The sequence below is a fragment of the Nuphar pumila genome, chromosome 5 (genome assembly GCF_984573655.1).
Source record: "Nuphar pumila chromosome 5, dmNupPumi1.hap1.1, whole genome shotgun sequence".
Lineage (NCBI taxonomy): Eukaryota > Viridiplantae > Streptophyta > Magnoliopsida > Nymphaeales > Nymphaeaceae > Nuphar > Nuphar pumila.
The window spans coordinates 22,716,061-22,743,124 of NC_143253.1; the positions used below are offsets into that span (position 1 = coordinate 22,716,061).

At 34.3% G+C, this 27,064-nt stretch overlaps 1 protein-coding gene across 1 annotated transcript; it reads left to right on the plus strand.

Moving 5' to 3' along the window:
- The first annotated feature begins 17,032 nt into the window (after window positions 1-17,032).
- LOC149837099 (uncharacterized) lies at window positions 17,033-26,796 on the plus strand. Its single transcript, XM_090005820.1, has 2 exons — window positions 17,033-17,489; window positions 26,633-26,796. Exon 1 carries the CDS (start codon window positions 17,183-17,185, stop codon window positions 17,453-17,455), a length of 273 nt encoding a protein of 90 aa, XP_089861946.1. The 5' UTR covers window positions 17,033-17,182; the 3' UTR covers window positions 17,456-17,489; window positions 26,633-26,796.
- Window positions 26,797-27,064: the final 268 nt, after the last annotated feature.

The following is a 27,064-nucleotide window of genomic DNA, read 5'->3' on the forward strand; positions in this document are numbered from 1 at the left end:
GTTATAATCAACAGTTCTTTTGAAAAAAAGTTCTAAAGGAGTTTTATGAGCAATGGTGGTCGAAGGGATTCTATTGATGAGGTATATTGCAGTTTGAAAAGCATAAGTCCAAAATTTTAAGGAAACTCCAGCATGGGCCATGAGAGTGAGGCCAACATCGATGATGTGTCGATGTTTGTGTTCGGCGCTGCTATTTTGTTCATGTGTGTGAGGGTAAGAAACCCGATGGTCAATCCCACAAGCTTGCAGATATATAAAAACATTATGATACTCACTGCCCCAATCAGTATAAATAAATTTAATCTTGCCATTACAAACATTCTCGACATGCACTTTGAACTGCTTAAAAATATCAAACACTTACAATTTTTATCGTAGCATATAAATCCAATAATATCTAGAATATGTATTAATGAAACTGACATAATGACGTTTATTATTAATTGAAGAAATAGGGGTTGGTCCCCAAACATCAGAAAATATTAAGTCCAATGGTTTAGACACTCGATGAGAGGAAGAAACAAAATGCAAGTTATGACTCTTGCCAATTTGACATGCCTCACATACTTTATTTTTAAACTATTTTTTAAAAGGTAAATGAAAACAATGAAGCACATGCTGAACGATTTTAGATGAAAGATAACCAAGGCATTTGTGCCAATGATCAAACATGGTGCGTTCACCCACCATTGCTTCTTTATTCCGTCCTACTTGAAGAGAAATATGATAAAAGGCGTCTATCACTCTTTTTGTTGACTAGAAGTCTTCCTGAAGTCTTGTCCTTGATATAACAACAATCAGAATGAAACTCAACAAATAAGTTATTATCGCTAGTCAATTTATTGACTGACATCAAATTCTTTGTGATATGAGGAATATGCAACACATCTTTAAGAAAATGGTGAGCCATTGTCGACTTTCAGGGTGTCATTGCCATAATACTCATAATGTAGAGACATGTTGTTTAGATCATTGGTGACGTGGTGAGTCACGCCAGTGTCGGGGTACCAAGAATCATCATCGTACATCATATGAGCAACATGATAAGCTTGCAGAGAGCTTGATTGATAAAGTAAGGCATATTGAAAATACTTCATTATCGTGTGACTCGGTTTGTCGCATGCTTGACAAACAACTTTGTTTGATTGATTCTCATTACCTCCATAGTTTTATTCACTTCGATATTGATTATTGTTTAGAGAATATCCTCTTTTTTTTCCTCTATAATCGCCTTGATTTCCATTATTAGTCTTGCCTCTATAGCCACCATGCCAATTTGAATTTGAATTTTGATTTTGATTTTGGTAGGTAATAAGATTAGTCGTGGGTATGGTCAAATCAGCAACCAGCTCATTTTCACTTAGTTGCGCTTCATGGATCAACAAATGTCCATGAAGTTCATTAAGTGTGATAGGTTCGGTACGAGTTTCAATGGCCATACGAAACTAATTAAATTCAGAATGCAGGCCATAAAAAATATGTGCCATCAAGTCATCTTCAGATACTGTCTTGGATGCAATGGTAAGTTGATGCAATTTTTTTTTTGCATCCTGTATATAGTCCTTAACACTTTTAGAGCCTTTCTTTAATTCAAATAAACAATTTTTCAACTGCATAATTCAGGCTCAAGACTGGGCAGCATAAGCAAGCTTCAACAAAGTCTAGACCTCATAGGATGTTGAGAGTCCCACAACATGGGTATAGACCGATTTAGATAACGCTGAGAGAATCCAACTAAGTAAAAGTTGGTCTTGACGATGCCATAATATGAAATTTGGATTGATTTCATTTAAGTGCATTTTGAATTTCAATGGACATGGCTTTGTTCCATCAACAAGACCAATAAGGTCATATGATTTTAAGATGGAAAGAAATTATGATTCCCATAACAAATAATTGTCGGCCGTTAATTTGTTGGTCAAAAAATTACGAAGCCCGGATTGAAAATTCGGTTGAGGTAAAATCATATTGAGAGTACCTAAAGCTTCAGACTGGCTTCCGAGCTGTTGAGTATTGTTGGTGGATGACAATGAGCTTGTCATTGACGATGAAATCGTTATGGCTCTAATACCATAATATGAACCACACACATTCAATGCACCAAATACACTCACATACACAAAGTTGATTTAACGTGGTTTAGTGAATACCTATGTCCACGATAGTCTCTCTATTCAATCTTGAATATGGACTCTTTTCTTCTTGTCTTTGTATAGATTACAATGAGAGTCCAATTTGATATTTTTGGAAAGATCTAGAATGGCCTTAGAATTAGGAATACAAATCTTGACTAGAGATCTTTCCTTTTTATCATGATTTTCAGGATTAGGTAATCTCAGGTGAAGGTCTCTTATCATTATTGACTTTTCCTTTCTATCATGATCTTCATTAGATTCATTAGATGACTTTTCTTTCATATGGACACTACCTTGAGAGTCTATTTGGGAAGGAGTTATTGTGATCGATCCTTCCAGGATCTTATATCTAACACATATCAATTAAAAGTAGTAAACTAAATGAAAAATGATCGTACTGTACGGTAAAAAATGACATATTTTCCTAAAAAACCCCACAATTGGTTAAAATTTGCCCGATGACCAAAATCGCAAATAGCCAACTTTGTTAGGACCCTTTTACCCTTTGCATGTGTGAAACTCATGAAGTTTGGACGATATATCGCTCTCTTCATCAAGTATTGCAAACTCCTACTTAAAGGAGGTCTGCATATTTTTTTTTTGCAGACCTCAAAATGCATGCAAAAACTAATGTTATTTATGTGGTCTTCTTTGTTAATCATAAATTGCATAACCTTTTTTTCTCTTTTCTTTAACTCTCACTTAAATGTATGTTTGCACATATTTTTTTTGGTCTTTACAAAGCGCACAAAAATAAGTTTTGTGAACCTCCTTATAATTGTAATTTCACAAATACTTTAGTAAAATCGTATATGTTTGGTACCTATGTTTTTCAAGACCGTGTGAACCTCCTTTCTCCTTTTTTTAACTGCATATCTAAATGTGTGATGTTATTTCATGTTTGTAGTTTTACTACTAGAATAAATGTGATTCTTTGAGGGTATAAAAAGTGATTGTTGCACCTTAAGGCTATTTTCACATATTCTAGGGTTTTTTTGTGGTCTCCAAATTGTGGTCTTCTTCTTGATCTTCCACAAAGAAAAAATTTGTCAACTTTTTTGGCAACATTTTTTGTTCACTTTTTTCTGGTGATTCATCAACAACACTTCATTGTTAAGTTTTTTAGATGCATCAACAAAAAGTTTTTCAGTAAGCACATTCTGAACGATGAGTTTTTTTAGTTAGCACAATATTTTTGATGAGTTTATCGGTTATCCTTTTCCATAAGTTGTTGCATCTTCTCTCTTGTACTTTCTTTATCCTTCGTACAAAAAATATACCTACAATCAATACATTGAAAAATGTAAGACACTATAGCAATATTAGTTTACCTTCCTAAACGTTAAATTTTATTGAAACAACTGAATAATGGTTCAACTGCTTAGTTTAATGGCTTAAGGCTCTAGCTTCTATAGTGAGACAATGAGTTAACCGCACCTTGGTGATGACTATAAGCACTTTCATTTTCTGTATCTTAGAGGCATTACAAATTTTTTTTTGATATAATTAAAAATTGTTTCATGCTTTTTAAACATATTTTTTTAGTTTAGCTTTTTTGGACTACATACAAACATTGTTTGATGTCTATGAGCACTTTCATCTTCTAAATCAGAGGCCTGAGACTCATATTTTTAGTTTAGTTCACTGCTTAATTTCCTTTAAGTTATTTTGTATGAATAATGTTGTTGTTGGTGTACTAATGGCAGCTACGACTAATAATTTATTCTAATTGATGAATAAATTGTGTGCTTCTTAGTATTATCTATACTTTAATGTCAAAGGTTAAATTATGTGCTTATTAGTGTTGAGTTTGCAAAGTTTAACACAATTTCTGTGCCTGAGGGGCCCACACTTGCATCGTCTACTAGTGTTGGAGCAAAATAAAAAATGTTAAAAAAGAAAAACTATGTATTGGGTCATCCTATTTACTATGATGTACGTAATCAACTTGATACATGGATAGAGAGGGAACATGCTTTATGGCCAAAATACTGGTTGTCTGACATTTACCACAAAAATGTAGGCTCAATTATGATCCACTTCTAAAGGAGAAGCACAAAAGACATGAAATGTTAGCTGAATTGCAGTTAATAACTCATGGGTGGAGCAAAACTGAACCAGAATATGCAAAAAAAAAATGAGTTTGTTGCCACAATTATGTCTCTCATCCTGAAAACATCTAACGGGGGGTGGGGGGAGAGAGGAGGAATCAACAAACAAGAAGTTGGATCCATGCATTCACTCTGAGGTTATTGCTAATCTCAATTACCAGATAGATGAAGCTAAAAACGTGGCTATGAAGAATATGGATGATAGAGGAGCGGAGGAAGCACCTCAGCAAGGGGAATGGGAGGAGGCATCTCAGCAAGGGGAGGAGAAACCTCAACAATGGGAGGAGAAACTCTATAAAAAAAATGAGATGAGGCACCTCAATAAGGAGAGGATGTAGAGAAGAAAGTGCAAGTTTCGAGGAAGAGATCAAAGTGGGAAAGAAAGTCTGGTGCTCCTAGACAAGTACTTTGGTTATTTTTTATTTTCTATATAAATGTTTCTAAGATGTTTGAAAATATTTTTTGTTTTATATTCAATCATTATATATATATATATATATATATATATATATATATATATATATATATATATATATATATATATATATATATATTGTAGGAGTTGCAAGGCGAAGAGAGTGATTGTACATGCCACATGCACCAGTTCTATTGGTTCTATGCACATTAATGGTTCATATCTCTATTGAAGGATGCGAATAACAATCTTGATCATATGCATTTCTGAAAATTCTTTGAGATCACACCATGACACATTAGTCACCCCCTCATAGAGGTCGTGTAACATCCCTCATGAATCAAATCTTTTTAAACTTTTTTAAAACCCAAAATTTTAATAAAAAAATAAAAAAATTATTTGAATAAAGTTTTACATGATTTTCAAAAGTAATATGTCAACGAGTTCATCTAGGGTCATGTTCAAACTGTTCTAAATACTGGACGGTCTGCCTGAGCATAAGCGTGAGCATATATTAGCCTCCCAGTATTGGATACAGTATGAAACCATATATAGATACAACCTGATTAAGGTTATTACTCTATAGGAATTTGTATATATTAAGTGCGAAAGATGAAATTTATTTAAGATTCAAGACATTTGAGGAGTTACATAAAAGTTGAGATTTAAAATATAATTCTAATTTTTGCATATAAGAAAGGAACAACATCCACCAAATTAAAGTTTATCTCATTCCAAAAATATTTACATGTCTTTTGAATAGTGATGATCTAGAACAATAAAGTTGAATGCTTACAAGTCTGTACAATATCAAAAGTATAAATCCCCTAAGAATTGTAATAGGTAAGAGTGTCCCTTCGAGTGCGCAACAACATATCCTTCATTTTATTCCTCTAAGATAATATATGCAATATTGTAGGGCATTAACAATGTACCTATATAAAACCTAAAACCAAACTTAAAGAATACAAATCAAGTTTGTAATGATACAACCATGGTATAATTCCCATCATTTATAAAATGAGAGTTAAGGGAATCTCCATCTATAATATGCAATCACATTGCATACATTAATTCATTTATTTATTTACATGACATTTATTCATTTATTCATAATCATGGCATCCATACGTTCATTCATTCTCATGGCAATCATTCACATAAATGAATAAGCAGTCAAACAATTTTATATATGAATGTATAACTAAATAGGTCAAATCATATTGATTGTATCCAGCGTAAAACACACGCATATGTTTTTCAAATGAGTCAGGACATACGAGTCCTTTACAATCATAGCATATGCATTCATAAATTTGCATATTACAAGCAGATCAAAATCCCATTTGACCATTCCAGTATATTTTGTACGCGCATGCTTTTCAAGTCAATAAGACATCAATTTATGACAATCAAAGCATTCACATTCATTTTCTCAGAAAAGCATAAACATGTTAATCTCATGAGTATGATATACATTTTTATATATTTTTAATAGGCCAATTCGCATGACCACTTATGCACTTTGCATTTTTATCAAATAAGAATAGGTCCTTTCTCTTGACCTTTCCGGTGTGTCTCACACACACATGCACCTCACGTATCAAGTTAGTGACTTGAATCAAACGATCAATTACATGACCCAATACATGTCTTTTTTATTTACATATATGCTCATATGCAATGACATTTGTAAACATTAGAATTTTTACATGTCTATATCTATATGTTTATACACATGATAAAAGTGATTCTATAAATCTAATGCGTTATTTTTCTTGATTATTTTAAACTCATCTGATACAATAGAGGGTATAGCCACCCTGAAACAATCATAAGGGTATTTATTATGATTTATATTTTCATTTTTCTCCTATGGCTTAACTGGGTCTATCCCGAGCGGTGAATCCCTGCAATGCAACAATTAAGAGATAAACACGAAGTCTTTGTATTGACCTATGTCTGCGTACGCCGCTTGAGCTAAAAACAAACGGAACATCTTTCCTTATTTTGTAGAGTTTTTTGCCCTACTCTGTGAATCTTCAGGTAGGCTTGTCGCCATAACCTCCATAGGGTGGGGACGATGCGTACATAGTCCTTCAACTTCATAATACCCTACGAGGTTTGTACCGCATTTTCATCTCCAAGAAAGATATGAGATCAGAACAGATCCAATCATCTCGTTGAGATCGGAACAAACTCGGCCATCTCATTGAGATCAGGATGAACTCAGTCATCTCTGAGCGCTCGGTTTCACTGACGCCTTATTTGGACCTGTAGTCCTAGGGTTATCTTTTATTAAAGTTATAGGTTAATTCTAGTGTTATTATCTCATAGAATAACCTTCTCATACCCTTATGCATGATTCATTCACATATGCTTTCATGCATGATTTTTTTAAAACATGTTTTTATGCATGCTACATGTCACATTTCATTCATGCTCACATGCATGATTCATTCATTTCATATTCTTATGCATGACACATTCATAGTATGCATGACATGCTTCACATATATTCATGAAGCACAAGCATTTATTTCAGTCATGTATCCACACCATTCATGCATACATTTGTTTCAATCATGCACACACAAACATGTACTTGCAAAAAGTACTTCATATTCTGCTATTCTAAAATCATATCAAGCATGATCTCTGTACCACAACAAGAAAAATACTTTTATTCTCATACATTTAAATCATGCTTCGGATGATCTTTGAACTATATTTCGATATTTGCGCGATGTTTTGCATCACACATACTCACCATGGGTAGTTTACTCGATTTCATAAGCATTAATTGCATTCATTTTGAATGTGTTTGGCATATAGCGCTAGCAATACTAGCATTAGCATTAATTTGAATGTGCTTTGGCTTTTAGCCGCTTATGATACTTAGCATTAAGTATCACATTATTTGTGGTACCTGCATTACAATTCATACATTCACATGGTACACATATTTAAGCATTTTAATACATATTTAAAACTGAATTGACGCATGCCTCTCTGCAAGTCCAATTACGAATATAAATAATGCATGATCATGTGCACAAAATTGAATTTATGTTATGCGTGTTAACATAGTTAACTATGCACATTCGCACTTGCTCACATGCATTTTCATGACACATTTAATACATAACCATAACTATGTTGTAAATGTGTGTAAAACCACTTCAAAATCGAGTTTTAAATACATATAATTTATATTTAAAAAATGGTTTTGAAACCCTTTTAAAACCGCTTCCAAATCCAAAAAATTATCTCTCTTAGGCATTTTACAAAACACTTAGTGTGCGACACAATTCTCAAGATATAGACTAAATTTTTAAAAATTTAACATGCGTAATAGAATTAATTATACTAATTAAATAATTTTAATTACATGATCATTATACTAATTTATTAGAATCTACAAGAAAATCAAATTAAGCATATCAAAAACCTAATTCACTAACATGATACTACTCTAAACACACCAACTAACTTAATGCTAAAACACACAAGATTGCGGCAAAACAACCTACATAAGCATTCTAAAAAAATTAGTTAAGGGTTCATACCCTCGTAGATCCGGTAAATACGTATGGCAAAACCCAAAAAATTGAGGGGTTTTGCTAAATCTGTAACAAATTGCCTCTTTGGCAATTCACCGAACACTTAGTGTGCGCATGCAACACCAAGAGAAAACAACAAAAATGTGTTCAACTAATGCGCTCTCACTGACGGAGAATGATACACCACTGCACAAATCACAAGGTGGTGTAGGAAGATATCCCTACACGCAAAACAACTCGTAACAGAGATTAGGTAGGTGATTCCCTTAAAATTTGATCTGAACAACTCAAACATGGCAAGGATTGGGCTAGATGATTATGGCTAGGCGTTCGATTTCCTTGAGAAAATCGATCAAGAAAAGAAGAAATACACAAAGGGGATGGCGATGATAGAGATAGTGTTGCTAAACATAAAAAAAGCGTAAATCAACTGGGCACGGTTCCCAATGCTAGAAATGTGCACAAAAATCAAGAAATTCTCATTTAGGGGAAATCAGCTAGGAGAAAAACCAAAGAAAAATAAGAAATAGGTGAATAAGGAGATGAAGGAGAACAAACTCACCTAGGCATCTTGTGGGTGGTGCAAATCCCTAAAAATGATTGGCATGAATCCCAATGCTAGTCGACTAGGGTGAAGGAAGAAGAAATGTTTTCTTTCAAAATCCAAAAGAGAGAGTGAGAGAAATGAGGGTGTCAACCATTGGATTTGAAAATGAAAGAAGGATAAGAGGGGTCGGGTGCCCGAGTGAGCCCCACATGACCTATCACTAACCCCCTTGTGCACCCATTCCAAATTGGGTCCAAATCAGGTCCAGTTTGGATCTGATTCACTTCAAAATCCTGTATTGGTTTGAGTAGTAATTCAAATACTAAAAATAAAATTCTAGTATTTCATATATGTATATCAATTAAAATTTTAAATTAGAAATATCCACAATTCTCTTTACTTATTTAAAATTCATAAAAAACCCTAATCTGGGTCGACCCATTGAGTCCAAACCCATATGGACTACAGGTCCATATGAAAATCCATTTTTTTACTAAACCAAATCTTAAGTTTTACGAAAATAAAATAAACTCTTTTAACTCCAAATACATAATTATTTCATAAATTCCTTAATTATTAATTATATTATATTAAAATATCCACTTAAATTATTTTTTACTAAAATACCCTTTTGATAGAAATCGCTTTCATAAGCTACTTAAATACATTTAGTTAAGCCCAAAACTCTTTAAAAACACTTTGATAAGTCAAAAACACACTTAAATATATAGTTTTAATTATAAATTAAAATTCTCAAAATTTATAGGTTTTAAGGTCATTATGCAGTTCTAGAATGTGACAACTAATGCATTCTAGTTTAGAGATATTGAGATAACCATCACATTGTAGGATGTGGCATGAATCACCAGATTTAAGTGTCATGAAGAGTCAGTGGGTGAACAACGATTGGAAGATTTGAAGCATATATGTGATATTTATTTGGGAGCGAAGAATGATGCATTCCTAGGAGAAAGGTTGTGGTTATCATGACTGAAGAATCACTTTGACCCTAGCAAGGCTAGAAGAATGAAGGAGAAACTATCATGTGTTGGAGGGAAGGTCACTACTAGTAGTATCTTGAATAATGAACTAAAAGCATTCTTGCTCTACTTCTTTGGCATATGTGTATTCATTGACAGTGGTGGGAAGTCGATCTATAGTTCATAAAGTGAACTGGTGAGAAGCTTAAATTGCATCAAACAATATGCATAGAAAGCTGCTGCACTTGGACACCTCTATGCAAGTTTGAATTGCGTGAGGACTAAAAGAATGAACATCACTGGTATGTTGGTATTGTTGGAGGTAGTTATTCATTTATTTATACCTAAACTGTTGATTTAAACTAAAATATTATATAATATTTTTTATGTAACATTCTATATATTAATGTGTTAATCCTTGTATGAATCCCTACAGGTTTAGATATGGAAGCACATGTCTGTTGAAATGCCTCTAAGATGTCACATTCTTTTTAAATTTTCATATGTTGCAAAGTGGAGTTGATCAGGCAACAAAGAGGGGACTCATCGAAGAGCATCTAGTCATCACATGGATAGTGACTATTACTTAAAATTATTGCAAACAATGATCAAAGAAAATATAAGTATTTTTTAAAATATTTTATACTTATTTATAAGTAATCCAATATATGACTAATCGTGAATGAATGTTTGTTATGTAGGTAAAGTGGTGCCTCTATAAAGACATGGAGCAGAAGGAGGAGAATCAAGATATGGTTATATAAGAAAAGTCCATCGTGAGGATGGATATTTGGTTGTACAACATAAATGAAGTTGAGTGTCAAATGGCTAGCCGAGTGGTCTGACAATATGACTATGTTCAGCAACCAACCAATCACCCTAACGCAGTTAGCAAAATTGTTTCGCTAACAATAAAGGATAGAACAAAGGATTACCCTATCTTTTTTTTCTCCAAACTTGAAGACTAGAGCAACAACGACGAAGTCATCGACTTATCCTCCATAGTACTTGCTGACGATGATGAGGATATAGCTGCTCAATCTTATTATTTTGCAAGCAGCCCCTCTAGAAAGAGGGCCATTGAGGAGTTGGAACGTGAGCCAATGAATCAAAAGCATAGAAGTATTGCAAGTGGAGCAGATGCAGAGTTGGCTCTTGCACAAAACAAAATTTATGTGCTGTAAGATATGCTTACTGCAAAGGAGTTCATTATGCAAAATCAAGTTGAGCTTATCGATAACTTTGTTAGGGTCATTGAGAAGTTGCAAGCGTGCTTGAGGCACTACAATAGTGAAGAATGTTTTGTAATTGTAAATCATTGTAATTAAGTAAACAATGCTTTGTAAATGTCTGTAAATATAAATATTTGCATAATTATAACAAGAAATGTTTGTTGAATGTTTTATAATAGGAAATGTTTGTTGAATGTTAGAGTTATGGAAGGTTGAAGGAATAAATATATATAATTGTGTGTGTGTGTGCGCGTGTGCTTTAAATGTTGTATTTCTTGCAAAGCTTCAAATGTGAATGTTAGAGTTATAGAAGTTCATTATTGAATGAATAAAATGAATGATAAGTATGGTTTGGAATAAATAACAAGTATGATTTAGAATGAATGAATGAATGTCAAACTTGGTTCATATTGAATGCAAAAAAATGAATTATAAAATGTATATTGAATTATAACAGGTCTGCTGAATTATAACAAAAAATGATGGATTTACGATTTTAGGAAACTCTACAAATAATTGTTGTGAATAATAATCGAGAGTTGTGATTTTTGGGAAATTCACAACATATATTGTGATATAAATCTCTTTTATGATTAGACCCGAATCATGTCATGCATGAATAGGGTTCGTAAGATCTAGTAGAATAAGGGATGTGGCATTGTCCATATTATGTTCTATCTATTTTACTTTCCTCCCTATTTAGTTTTATCTAAGGCACTCCATGGAGGGAACCACTCAGTCTCAATAAGCTCGCCCCTAGCCCCAACGACGGAAGATGGTTGAGGGTGAATGAGTAATTAGAAATTTTCTCTTATTCAATGGCGGAAGATGGTCAAGGGTTAATGAAGAAAAAAAGAAGTAGACATTGCCAACATATAGGAAAAAAAACTTTAACTAATTATAAGTTTTGGCCCAGATAAACATAAAATATTTAAAGAACAAATTTAAACTCATAATTTACATCCTTAAAGTTTGATAATTCATAAATTGTGATATTAATCAATAGATAATCTCATAATTACACACAGTTTCACATCATCCGTCTTTGTAACCTTTATCTCCAAAGCATTTGTTGCCGCAACCTCCATCTCTGCAGCTTCTACCTTTTTGGTATCCATTGCTTTCTACTATGGTCTTTTTTTTTTCTTTGCCTTAACAGTCTTCCTTATTTTCTTATATAATGAAATCATACGATTCCTTTAATTTGTGACATAATTTTGAAAAAAAAAAGATTATTAACAAACAACTAATATAGTTTATTTTTCATAAACATCACAAACAATGACATATAAACATGTACTTGGGTGAAGGTCAATTCTTCATTTCTGCTCAAGTATTTTATTTACAAAAGGACAAATATACCATTGCCATACATGCAACAATCATATTCCAAGTGAACTATATATACATAATATTAATTGAATGAACAAACATATAAACAAAGTAATTATTCATTTTTTCGTTGAGGAATATCATTCACAAGTGAAACCATCCACTGAGAGTAACCATTGTAGTTTATCCATGATATAAAAAATCCATCCTGCAACAAAACATTAAATCTACTGAGTACGAGAGAGCAATAAAACTATGTTTAAATAAGTAATCTTAACTTACTATGTTGAAGATGTTCTTATGTGTGCAAGTTGTGCTATGAATTGCCGCAGTTGATAGAAAATAAGACTTGCAATATAAATCGAGTTTAAAGTCACTTTGAGTACCCCAAGTTTATGTTTGCTACTTACACAACATTGTCCAACGAATAACTTGTCAGCTTCAAACCAAACATAAGGCATGTTATCATCAACGTTTAAGCATCCAACAACCCCTCTTAATGTCCTTTAGTTGTGAGCATTTGTTCTAACCAGTCAATATTTACAAGTTAGTTTTTGTTAGTCGACAGTAAAACAACAAAAACATCGATTTTCATACTCACAAAGAAATAAAGGATATGGTAAACAGTCTTTGGCAGATTATATTATTTTTTCATGTCTCGATTGTGGATTTTTTTTAGTCTTTCTATGAATCTTACTAAATGCTATATATATAGTACATTCATGTTAGATTCATTTGAGTATACATATAAATAAACGAGCATGCAAACCTAATACTTAGGTCACTTGTCATCAAAATATCTTCATAAAATTCATACTTTCGGCTTATTTTGACTTTTCTCACCAACCTTTAAAAGTATTTCGAGCACCACAATTGCTTTATTGGTTGGGGCTGGGGATAAGGGTTTAAACAACTTTTTGTTGTGATGTTTTTGGTATGGTTTATATGTATTTATCACAAACTAACTAAGATATATATAGAAGACATAAGATATTAGAATAATTCATTAAAAAAGACTACATAAATACAAAGAAAGAATTCATTACAGATTTTACAAACCATCAATAATCTAACATATTATTATTTGCGCTTTTTTTTGCCAGTTAGTTGTACTTCTGCAAACCATCAATACAAAGTTGTGAACAACGATGAATATTATCTAATTTTAACTTAATTATGTTAATTTTCTATGTTTGATGAAAGCTAATGTTTTTGAAGATTACTAAAGATCTTCAACTATGATCATCAGTCAGACGGTAGTGTAGTTTTGACAAATACTGATGTCATTATTAACTATCTGCATAGAAAACAAATACATATTACACCAATAGAGTTAACCCTAGCCCCATTACATCAACATAAAACACAAAAAATTAAATAAAAGATAAACAAACATACATAAATCATCTACAACACAAACATATATATATATATATATATATATATATATATACACCCTAAACTATACATCACACAAAAATATTAAATAAAACACATGACAAACAAATAACCACACCCAATTACACATGGGCTTAGATAATGCTTATTTCTACAAAAGAAAACTTTGGAATGAAAATAAAATAATATATATATATATATATTGTTTGTATGAAACTCACTTTTCGACCTAATTGGGTCCACAACCTTGTCAAAATGCAACAATGAAGTGTTGCCGATGAATCGCTAAAAAAAAAGTGGTTGAAAAAGTTGCCACTTTTTTTTGCGAAAGATCAAGTTGGGACCACAAAGAAACCCTAGAAAATATGAAAATAGCCTTGGAGTGCAAATAGTCACTTTTTATACCACGAAAAATTGCAAACATAAAAATCACATTCTATAGGTATATGATATATGTGATTTTACTAAGGTATTTGCAAAGTTACGATCATAAAGATGTTCACAAAAGTTGTTCTTACACACTTCGTGAAGACCACAAAAAAATGTGTGAACATATATTTAACTGAGGGTTAAAGAAAGGAGAAAGGAGGTTCACATGGGTTTCCATGATTTTGGTATAAAATATGCGATTTTACTATGGTATTTGCGATTTTATGATTAACAGAGAACATCACATAAATAACATAATTTTTTGCGTGCTTCTTGAGATTTATAAAAAAAACAACATGTGAACCTCTTTTTAAGTGGGAGTTTATGATACTTGACAAGCAAAGCGATATATCGCACGAACTTCGTAAGTTTCACATGTGTGAAAGGTAAAAAGGTCCTAACAAAGTTGACTATTTACAGTTTTAGTCATCAAGTGGATTTTAGCAAATTATGGGTTTTTTAAGAAAACATGTCATTTTTACCGTACTGTATGGTCATTTTTAAACTAAATATGTTAAAACTATTGTAGCAAAATTATTGAAATTGACCAATGAGGGCTCCACTTGTTTGGTAGGAGTTGTTAGTGCACGTCGCCTTTTGTTGGGACGTTGCAAGTTCAAATCCCAATGGTATGATGCATAGTTGGTGGGGTTTGCCTAACCACAACTTGCTTATCAAAAAAAAATTGTTGAAATTGATTAAAGTGAAAGAATATATGGTCTAGCTTATTCTAAAATGATTAATTTTTACTTCATTATTAAATTATTAATTAAATATTTTGTAACAAAGGTGAATGTTTATAGAATAAATGGATTATTTACATAAACATACTTGGTTTTTTAGTATAATTCAGATTCATACATACTTAATTTTATTCAACTGCATACTTGTGTTGAATATCTTCAACCTAATTAATAATCTTTCTTTACCCATTTAACCCTATGTAATTTATTTAACTCTCCTTATTTACGGGGACCAACTTTTTTTTTAAAGGCAAACTGGGGTTAGGAAGACCCCTACCAGTTATATAACTGCACCATTGGGTTTTGAAGTCAGCAAGGTGATAGCTGCTCCTAAAATCTAAAGCATATCCAAAAATAAAAATGGATTTAACATTATTCACTTAATAAATTATAAAAAATAGATTTAACATCATTCATTCAATATAAAAATAAGGATTAAAATATGAAACCCCTAAAATCTAAAACATATTTGAAAAAAAAAAATCAGATTTAGTATCATTCACTCAATAAATTGTTAAAATATACATTAAAATACAAAAACCTTTAAAATCTAATAATACAAAAAATTGAATTTGGCATACATTCACTTAATAAATTGAAAAGATAAGGATTTAAATACAAAAACCTCTAATATCTAAGCATGCTTGAAAAAAAAAACGAATTTAGCAAACCCTAACCTTGAAATCATTAGAACTCTAATGACTAGAGAAAGAAAGAAAGAGAGAACTCTAATCCTACAACAAAAGAGAGAGAGAGAGAGCACCCTCGGCCTGACCTCTTGGAGTTGCCAAGAACTTCGGAGGGGCCATCGGCAGGAGGATTGCAATGGAGGAGAGAGAAGTGTAGAAACGTAAGGGGAGCGTAGTGGGGGTGGGGGTTGTGTTTTGTATTTTTTTTTTGTTAAGATGGAGTGTCCAGTGTTGTTTGGACACCCTTGTTCCAAGGGAGGCTGGAGCGACAATGAACATGCCCACGCATCCAAGCTGGATGTGTGGGATGCAGTGTTCCATGCGTCTAGCATTTGCATGGATGTGTGCCCCATGCCTTGAGGGAAAGGCGAATCGATGATGGTCATAGTAGTGGTGGAGCTTTTCTAATACATGTCTTATTTTCCACAAAGTTTAGGAAACCCCACGTACTGATACATAAGAATATCGGGTTTTCTATACTTTGGAATTTCCAATTGTTGTTTTAACAGACTTGTTGGCCTGAGATCTCCTAGATGAAAGATTTGAATCTCCCTCTAAAAATTGCAGTAGATTCACGGTGGAATCTACTAATTGTCTGAAAATTTTGAGATTTTTATAATCAGATTTTATCTCTGTTAAAAATCGATTTTCCCAAACCCCTAGGAAAACCTCAATTTTTTCTTGTGAGGGTATAGACCGATCCTAATGTGATGTGTCTGCTTAACCCGTAGCCCAAATGCAAAAACTTTCAACATGAAAGTTGTTCCTAACCTTTTCCCCTGTCATTTCCCAAAATTTTGGAATTTTTGGGATTGTCCAAGTAGTTTTCCCAAAATTATATTTTCTGTCTGACAGATTCTCATGCCCGAAAATTCCAGAGATCCAGGTCTTTGATAACAGTGTGCTAATTTCCAAACCGTAATCTATCTGAATCCTAATTCTGTAAAAAGATGAAATTTGCCTCTATTTGTCAAGGACATTTTCCCACAATTTCAGACATTTTTTCATCTATTTGATATTTTTACCTTAATTTCTTCCAAAACCTATCTGTCTGCCCTAAATCCTAGAGTCGCTGGATTCCGATCCGACTAAAATATTTTATTATTTTTAATATTATTTTCACAATAGTCTATTTTTATATATGAAAATATTTAAAAAATATCAATTAAAACTTAGAAAAAAAAACTTATGTCTTCACGTCTCATTTTTTTCAAAAAAAAAAACTTTACAAACCACATCTTCAACTCTTGTCACAGTGTCCGGTCGTACCCGTATCATTGTGACATACTGAATACTACTGCGGCACTAAATTAAATAAATCATTAGCGCTTACTATAGAAGGTGGCAGCAAATAATGCTCGGACTTGTTTTTAAAACTCAATTAGTTGTTAAGAAAAGTTTTCCCATAAAGCAGGGGCCTGTATAAACGTTCCAGGAATTCCCTTTCCATTCCTTCTCATACCATTCTGAGACCTAATTCTCCGAGCGAGAGCGAGAAAGCGAGAAAGCGAGGAAGAAGAAGAGGAAGAAGAAAGAGGAAGAGCGCAGAGGGTGAGGGGAGGGAAGGCTTAGGGTTTTCTTTGGGGAAAGGGAAGTGAGAAGGGAGCGATGGCGATGAGGGGATTGTTCAACGAGATGAAGGGGATGAAGGTGAAGGACGTGCCGGCCCATCTGAAGCCGAAGCTGTCGTCTGGTTTCCTCAAGATCTCCTTCCAGAACTGGATCGACAACTACCACAAGAAATACATCATGACCAGCTCCATCGACCCGCTCTTCCACGTCTGCTTCGGCGGCCTGGCCTTTTCCTACCTCCTCGCCCTCCCGGAGGAGCGCCGCCACCTCGAGCACCAGCAGCACGCCAAGGAGCACGGCGGCCATTGATCTTCCCGCCCCTAAATCCCGCGGTCGAACGCTGGTATATAGATTCGGACAGATCGCAGTCGATTTCTTTCTTCCCGTCCATCTTCCTGTCGTTCTGTTTTTGTTTTCCCTTTTCCTTCGTGTTGATTGTTTCAGTTTTATTGAATGGGGTTGGTGTCATTGATGAATTAGGGTTCGAAATGTATTTTTTGGTGTTTTGGTCTCTTTTTGGGAATCAGGGGGTTTTGGGAGAAAGGGTGTTATTATTTTGGTTTTGATCAGTTATATGCTTTTTTTATTTTTAATAGAAAATTTATCTAACTTGTTTAGTTGAAGGGAGATAACTGTCTCCCGCAGATGCTTGGAATTCTTTTGATTCGAGTGGAATCTCCAGGGTAGGGTCTTGGAGATTTTGTAGGAAAATTTGTGCTTGGTCGCTAGTTTCTGAATGTGAGAGAACCGATTCTATTTCAATGTGATGGACTTGTGTGATTGGAATGATTGGTTTAATTAGAAATTTGCTACTTTCCCTTCTACAATTTGTTTTAAATGGGAGCTATTATTGAGTCTAAGTCGTGTGTGGTGGTTGGAAGTGTTATCTGTTGACATGTGATGGCAATGGGCTGTTGATCAACCTTAGCTTGTTTTGGGGTAATTTGGTGTAATTGGGCTTTCTACCAGGGCTACATTGAGATTGAAAAGCTTTTAGGCTTTCATGTCTGGCTATCACTAGTAGTAAATTATGTCGTGCATGCCATTTTCAGGGTGATTTGATGCAATTAGGAAATTCTTATCTTGAGAAGAGCCTAGTTCAGGTGCTTATTGATTTTTGGGTGCCTTTTTGGAAGAAATAAAAGTAGGTGCTTTGTTATAGATACAAAATGGAAACAGGGGTGCAAACAATATGACATTTAGGCGAAACTTGCAACCAACATTCTTATCCATTGCATATCTTGGCACAAAAAACTTTACCCCTTCAGTTATGCATACTGATTGATTCTTTCTTTATCCATAATGGATTTTTGTTAGAGAATGCCATATGGTTTCCTCGTTGCTGCACCAGATCATTTGTCAAATTATGTTTTCTATATCAACCATCAAATCTTACAGTTGACGCCACACCATTTAGGTGTCAGATTTTGAGTTTGCCATTCTGACTTCTTATGAGCTCGTATTCACCACCAGCCAAGCATAAGCTACTTCATGAGTAGAAGTTAGCATTTTTCTTATACTGAAGCCCAATATATAAAATATATGTACATAACTTATTTTTTGTGTTGTATATTCTTAACTGAAACTCCGCCTGTGTATAACTGTTTAGTTATACACTGCCGGTCCCAAACCCGGATAAAGGAGGAGGGTTGCGGTAGGCCTGTGACAGCCAGCATAAAAACTTAGTCATACCCTATGAATATGAACCAATATGAGAATTTCGTTGGGGCGTTCCCTACTGAGCGACGCACTGTACTCTATAGGCCCGGAGGCAGTGATAAATGAGCAAGGGTTGCTAGGTCGTCGCCCGGAAGCGACGCGTCACACCGGCACCCTGGTGTGGTGTCAAATAGGCAAGGGTTCCCTCACTTTGTTGGACGGGTGGGGGTAAAGAAGTTAGTCCAAGATCATAAAATTAGGTTAGCCACTTGGAACATAGGATCTTTAACTGATAAGTTGATAGAGTTAGTAGATGTTATGTGTAGGAGAAAGATTGATATTTTATGTCTAGAAGAGACCAAATGGGTAGGTGAGAAATCAAAAGTGATAGAACCTTGAGGATATAAGATTTGGTATACAGGAATAAATAGGAATAGGAATGAAATAGGGATTGTTATAAGTCGTGAGTTTAAAGATAATGTAGTTGAGGTCCGTAGGAAGGGTGATAGGATTTTACTTATTAAATTAGTATTAGGTTCGGATATTATTAATATTATTAGTGTTTATGCACCTCAAGTAGGTTTAGATGATTCTATTAAGCGTCAATTTTGGGAAGATTTAGATGGAGTAGTACAAGGGATATCTTATGGAGAAAGACTTTTCATCGGCGGTGACCTTAATGGGCATGTAGGCATTAGTAGGGATGGATTTGAGAGTATCCATGGAGGCTATAGTATAGGAGAAAAAAACGAAAGTGGAGAAAGGATTTTAGATTTTGGTTTGTCCTATGATATGATCTTAGCAAACACTTGGTTTAGGAAGAGGGAGTCTCACCTAGTAACATTTAAAAGTGGGGTTAATATGAGTCAGATAGATTTTTTCCTACTTAGAAAGAGAGATAGAGGTTGTTGCATCGATTGTAAGGTTATACCGGGAGAAAGTGTAGCTACACAACATAGAGTCTTAATTTTAGATCTTAGAATTAGACAATGCCGCAAAAAGGATAGACATAGGATAAATCCTAGAATTAAGTGGTGGGCACTGAAAGGAGCTAAACAAGGAATGTTTGTAGAGCAGGTAGTTAAGGAAGCTGATTGGTGTCTCGAGGAGGATTCAGAATCAATGTGGAATAAGGTAGCGGGTGGCATGAGAAAGGTGGCTAAGGAGGTATTGGGTGAGTCTAAAGGCGGTTCACCGCTAGGTAAGGATACATCGTGGTGGAACGAGGATGTAAAATTAGCTATTAAGGTTAAAAGAGAGTGTTATAGAAATCTAAGTAAGAGTCGTGATAATGAGAATTTGGAGAAGTATATGATAGCAAAGAAGGAAGTTAAAAAAGTAGTTCGGAACGCGAGGGATAAGGTATATAAGGAGGTTTATGACAAGTTGGATACCAAAGAGGGCGAGAAGGATATTTATAGGCTTGCAAAGATGAGAGATAGGAAATCGTGGGATCTGGGTATGGTTAGATGTATCAAAGATGAAACGCAAAGGGTTTTAGTCAAAGATGAGGAGATTAAGGAGAGATGAAAAGATTATTTTGATAAGCTATTTAATGAAAGTCATGCTCAAGATCTTGGAGACTTCTCCATTCCTTTTCATGAGATGAATCTTGACTTCATGCGCAAGATTCAAAAGAAAGAAATTGCAGAGGCTTTGAAGAAAATGAAATCAAGAAGGGCAGTTGGCTCAGATGGTATACCTATCGAGGCTTGGAAATGCTTGGGAGAGAAAGGTTTAGAATGATTGACAAGTCTTTTTAACAAGATTTGGCGGACAAATAAGATGCCTAATGAGTGGAGGAAAAGTACTTTGGTGCCTCTATATAAGAATAATGGAGATATACAGGATTGCACAAACTATCGTGGTATAAAACTCATGAGTCATACTATGAAACTTTGGGAGAGGGTGATTGAGTCTAGGTTGAGGAAGGTTGTCATAATATCGGAGAATCAATTTGGTTTTATGCCTAGAAGATCAACTATGGAAGCTATACATCTTCTTAGACAACTTATTGAGAGAAGTAGAGAGAGGAACAAAAATTTGCATATGGTTTTTATTGATTTGGAGAAGGCATACGATAGAGTACCTAGGGACGTTCTCCGGTGGACAATGATGAAGAAATGTGTTTCTCTCAAGTACATTAGTATAATTAAGGATATGTATGAAGGAGTAGTAACCAATGTCCGCACTTGTGGAGGGGTGACAACCAATTTTCCTATAACGGTTGGGTTACATCAAGGATCTGCTTTAAGCCCTTTCCTATGTGCTATAGTGATGGATGAGCTTACGAGATCAATTCAAGAAAATGTGTCATGTTGTATGTTGTTTGATGATGATATTGTTTTGATTGATGAGTCTAGAGCTGGGGTTAATGCTAAGTTAGAGAGTTATGGAGACAGACATTGGAAGCAAGAGGTTTTAAGTTGAGTAAGACAGAATACATGGAATGTCGGTTTAGTAAGCAACGAAGTAGTGATGGGAGTGTAGTGAAGCTTGGTGAGCAAGAAATACCGGTGGATAATTGTTTCAAATATTTGGGATCTATCATTCAAAAGTATGGAGAAATTGATAGAGATGTAAATCATAGGATAAAGGTTGGGTGGATGAAATGGAAAAGTGCAACTGGAGTGTTGTGCGATCGTAGAATGCCATTGCGGTTGAAGGGAAAGTTTTATAGGACGACTATTAGGCCCGCTTTACTATATGGTACGGAATGTTGGGCTGCCAAGAGACATCATATTCAAAAAATGAGTGTAGCTGAGATGTGTATGCTGAGATGGATGTGTAGAAATACAATAAAAGATAAGATTCAAAATGAGGAGATACGTAAGAAGTTAGGCATTGCACCCATTGAAAATAAGATGAGAGAGAATCGTTTACGGTGGTTTGGACATATTCGGCGAAGGCCTAATGATACTCCAGTTAGAAGGATGGAGAAATGGGAAAATATATTAGTTAAAAGAGGTCTGGGTAGGCCTAGGAAGACATGGATGGAGGTGATAGGAAAGGATATGAATGCTTTGAACCTCACCGAGGACATGACATTGGATAGAAATGATTGGAAGAGAAGGATTCATGTGGAAGACCCAGAATGATTTTTTTTTGGTTCATATCGCCGACCCCAATTGTTTTGGGATGAAGGTGTAGTTGTTGTATTCTTAACTGACAAGTGTTACCTAAGATCCACCCTTGGGTAGGTGCAGCCTAGATTAAAATGAAGATTGACTTATATGGACGTGCCTATATAAGTGTAGTCTAAGTAATTCATCATACTATTGGGGAGTATTCTAGAATGCATACTATTGGGGAGTCTCAACCACTAGTATTCTAGATGCAGTAGTTTATGATCCAATAATAATCTGTATGTCTTCTAAGTGTAGTCTAAGTAATTCATCATATCACATTATCTACAATGATATGATGATAGAAGGTTTGAACTTTGAAGATGTGATCTTGCACCCCATTGGAGAAACACATTAGAGTGGGCCTTGAACTCATCATGCGCCGAATTTTATTTTGCTGATTTAGCTCAGAAAGTCTGACCTTTGGAGAGGGTCATGGCACTCTCAAACAAAAAGTGGTAAGAGCAGTTCATGCCTGAATCCAGTAACACCATTGTCACATGTATCGTTAAAGGTAATTTCTCGATGAGGGTATTTCTCAGGTAGATTTTCAAAAGTTGATAAATCTCGAGAAAATCTTGGGAGTTTAAAAAATTGAAAAAAATATAAATAACAACAAAAAAACTAAGAAAATAATAAATTTTGCATTATTTTTCTTTCAAAAATATAAATAAACATGTTTTAAAGGTTTTAAAATATAAAAAACAAAAAAATAGGATGCAAACTTAAAATAAAAAAAAAGATTTTTTCTCAAAAAATATTGTGATAATATCGCGATATTTTGAAAATATCGCACTATATTCCTGATATTATTGGCTACCTTGAAATAGCCAATAATATCACGATATTTTCAAAATATCGGCGATATCGTTGACAGTGAGTAACACTTAAAGGGGAAAGATGACTAAAGATGATTAAGAGCGTCAATAAAAAAAGTTGCAAGATAACAATGGAAGGAATTTAGAATGCACATAAATGCCTTGGAGGTTCTTCACATCTGTAAGACCATAAATAAAGAGTTTAGTATGGTCATGAATTCTGCTGATGACCATGAATAAAGAGTTTAGTATAGTCATGAATTCTGCTGATGAATTGGAGGGGCAAAGGAATTTGTTTGTCATTGTGAGACCATGAACAGATAAAGGTGCTAGAATAAGGGGTGCAATCCGACACTTCATCCAGAGATTGATGATATGATTGCCTACTTGGATCTCATGCCTTAAGGAGAAATTAAGCTTTACCCAAACTTTATAAAGAATATAGGATGGATCTTGTCTACAGAGGGGATCACTGGCTGTATTGGTTCTTAATGTCATATTTATGAATAAATATCCTGAGCAAGAGGTGCCCTAAATTAGTAGAATCCATCTTCTGCATATTTAGTGCTTTGTTAAGCGATGAGTTAGTTGAGCCCTAAATTTCAATCTGTTTTGGGGATTGTGCATCTTACCCTTGAATATTGGCCACTATCCTAATAGTGAAGAGTATCTTATAGTCTTCTTGAGATGAGAAAGCACTTAGGGGAGAGTGGTGTGAATGATAGGTATAAAATCTGGAATTCTTATCTTTGTGGTGTTTTCTAATGGGTTGGGTCTGAGCAACTGGGTCAATTGAATTTCTAGGGTATGGATGGTACCCAACCCATTAGGGTGTACCCAAATGCTCAAAATAACAAGCACTTTCGTTTGTGTTCGGTTTCGAGTTATGTCAGGTGGAAGAAATGGAATGTCAAGACTCAAACGAGTCATGGCTGCTAAGTATAGGCAACTCAGAGAGAGAGAGAGAGAGAGAGAGAGAGAGAGAGAGAGAGAGAGAGAGAGAGAGAGAGTCCCCACTAAATGGTCAAATGGTCTATCCACCTGTCTTCACATTCAAAAATCATATTTAGAGACATTTTTTTCACAATTCTGACTGTAAGAAACTTAAAAAGTTTCAAAAAAATTATATTTTTAGAAGGGATTATTAATTTCTTCACGTCTGATGGATGGATGAAGTAAGCTGAAGTGAAATTCTTAATTTAAATTTTGGTCTTACAGCTATAATTAGATCATGTATCTGTACATGCATAAAGGAAGCAGGTTAAACAGTTACATTTGACTTTCCTCCCAAAGTTTATTCATCCATTTCAAATGCCTGTTGAGCTGCTACTCATGTTTGTTCTGGTTGCTTGTTTTTCGCTTGAACCAGCTGGCCAGGTAATTTTTCAAACATTAAATTCGACTGATATATTTTAGTTAATAATTAGCAGTTGGCTAAGACTTCACATTATATGTAACGACCCCAAACTGACCCTCGAAAAAAAGGTAGATTTTGTTTTGAAAACAAATACATATTTTAAATCATTGCAAAAAGACAACCCATGGATCTAGAGCACATTACAGATTTTATATTCACCAAACCAACATTCATTTCAAAACATAAATTTATTCTATTCATAAATTTAAATTGAATGTATTTAACTTAGTAACTCAATTTAAAGTTCAACAAGTTCTCAAAAGAAACAGACAACTCTTATAGCAGCTAGAATCCAAGTCATCAAATCATAAATCCTCGTCTTCTTCAGCAAGCTGGTCTCTTCATCACCTTTTTCAGCTAAGACTAAGCCTCAACACCTGAAAAAGGTTTTTAAAAACGGGGTAAGAACCGAAGTTCTCGTACGAGACCTCAAAATCCAACAGTAAGGAAAGAAGCATACATCAAATCAACATAAGTTTAAGAAAAGCCTTAAAATCCAACAGTAAGAAAAGAAGCATACATCAAATTAAACATAAGTTTAAGAAAAGCTTTAGAGCTCAATTTTCAATTCAAACAGGCTTTCAATATACACCAATTAATTTCAAGCAACAAAAAATCACATGTTACATAAGCCAATGTTGATGCATGAATCAATGCAGTTTTCATGAATGACTTTTTAATTTAATTATCAATCATTGCCTTTGAATGCATGTCCATACTTAATGCAACACATTTAAGTTTCATCTTGCATAAAACCCGCAGATACTAAAAATGGGTCAAAATCCCGATATCCAAGACGGTCTTCAGTTTGTATCTTAATCACACAATTGTATTTTTTTTAACTTGGCCCAACACATGTCCCTCGATCAATGTCGGGAATCATCATCTTAAGTTGAAACATTAGGATTCATCATCTAATGCCAGGACGACAAGGGCATCATCACCCTCCGACGTTACTTTTCTTAGTATACCAATAACTGCAGCTGAGCCAGACAACACTACACACAGAAAAAGTGGTGAAAGTTCTCTACAACTTCGACTAGGAACACAAATCACCCTATTGGGTTCTTGGGGTAAACAATGCACACAATATTCAGTATCATCACGGTCCCCTATGACCGGCATCCATGGATCACATCATTTCAGAGGGCAACTAACGAAAAAAAAAGATAATTACACTGTTGTTTTGGTCTTTAAATTATTAAAAGTTCTTTTTATAAGAACACCATGCAAATCATCATACAATATCCAATTTGGGTATCACTCACCTTGACATAACAGTGTAAAAGTGGTGCCACATGTGAAATTAAGTTTTACACAACATTAAATATCAAGTTTTACACAACATTAAATATCATACCCAAACATTTCACAGTTCCTTATTCAAAAACAGGCACAAACACATAGCCTCAAAGGGCTACAAATGGCTCAACCATAGCTGTCACACAACCCGTGTTACCTTTATAAAACACAGTCTCATATGACATTTGGTTCACATTCGATTATTTGAAATAAAACACAGATTTACATTTATGGCTAAACCCAAATTCACATAATAGCCAAAGAAATCCGATTCTTGATTAAAACTAATTTCGAGGATTCACTGAAATAATTAATTACGAATCAAATTGGAAAGATCTAATTTATGGACTTTACTAGAAGCTATATGATTTATAACAGTCTATAAAGAAAATCGATTTACAAATAACAGGCTAAGATTTTTCATATATATTTTTTTGAAAGTGCATACGTGTGGCTTGACAAAAATCCAGGTCCAGTTTGGTTAAATAAAGCTCTGCTTATTCCTAAACTAAGAATCGGATTTACCAGTTGAACAAGAACTCCGATTCAAATCGTGTTGGACACAGTCCCGATTTGTTTAATTTAAATCCCATAGTTAAATCATTTAATCAAGGATCCAGATTTATTCAATTAAAACCTCAGATTTAAATCACAGAAAGTACTTTTTTATTATGTTGTTATTCCTGTGGTTTACTTTTGATGCTGCTACTTGTCTTTGGCATGACAAAGTTGAGTTTAAAAGAGTCATGGAGAAGTAAAATAGCAATTAGTCATCTCTTATTTGTTATTGCTTATGTGAACATGTTCTCTCTTTAGTAGTGTCTAAAGGGCAGAACTTGAAGTGTAGAACTTGATAAAGGGCTTGCCAACTGGTTGTCTTTGTATGGTGAACATTGATTAAGAGCACCCATATGGGAAGTGTGAATGGATTAATTGAGAAATTTGCACTGGATCATGTTGAAGACAAGCTTGTTGATGTGCACAATGCTAGAGTTTGACTTGGATTAGCAACTAAAACATTTGATGTGCACAATGCTAGGTTATCATAAGAAACCTTAGGCAAATTCATTAGCAACTAAAACCAGTCAGGGATTTTCAGTTTACTTTAAGAAAGTCTCTAGTACTTTTATATTAAGTATTTAACATGTTCCTTTATCTTTTGCAGGGCCATCAACTTTGTCTATTTTCCAGTTGATTCATGAATGGCGGACTCTGTTTTGCTGTATTTGGTTGATATAATGATTAATCTGCAAACTAGTTATCTCTGTGCCTTTGATGGTAACTGAAATAAAGCTTTCTCTTGGACTATTTTGCTTTCTATCAAATGAAGTATGCAATCAGGGTGTTGCTCTGTTAGTAGGTTTCCCCATCTCCGGTATGTTCCCATGAAGAGCAAAGTCTTAACATCTGAAGATTTAATTCTGGATATCTGTTAAGCTTCTCTCTGGATCAGCATGATTTAGCTAAGCATCTGTATATCTTACTCATGATTAAGCTGAATTAAAATAGATTGAGGCCAGATGGATATCCAATTTAAACCTGAATACTTTTCATTGGATCTGTTTTGTTTTGTTGGTGGATCTAAACCAACAGGTAA

What these genes read in the sequence shown, in the direction of transcription:
- LOC149837099 (XM_090005820.1), top strand. Translation starts at nt 17,183, where the DNA reads ATGGCGATGAGGGGATTGTTCAACGAGATGAAGGGGATGAAGGTGAAG.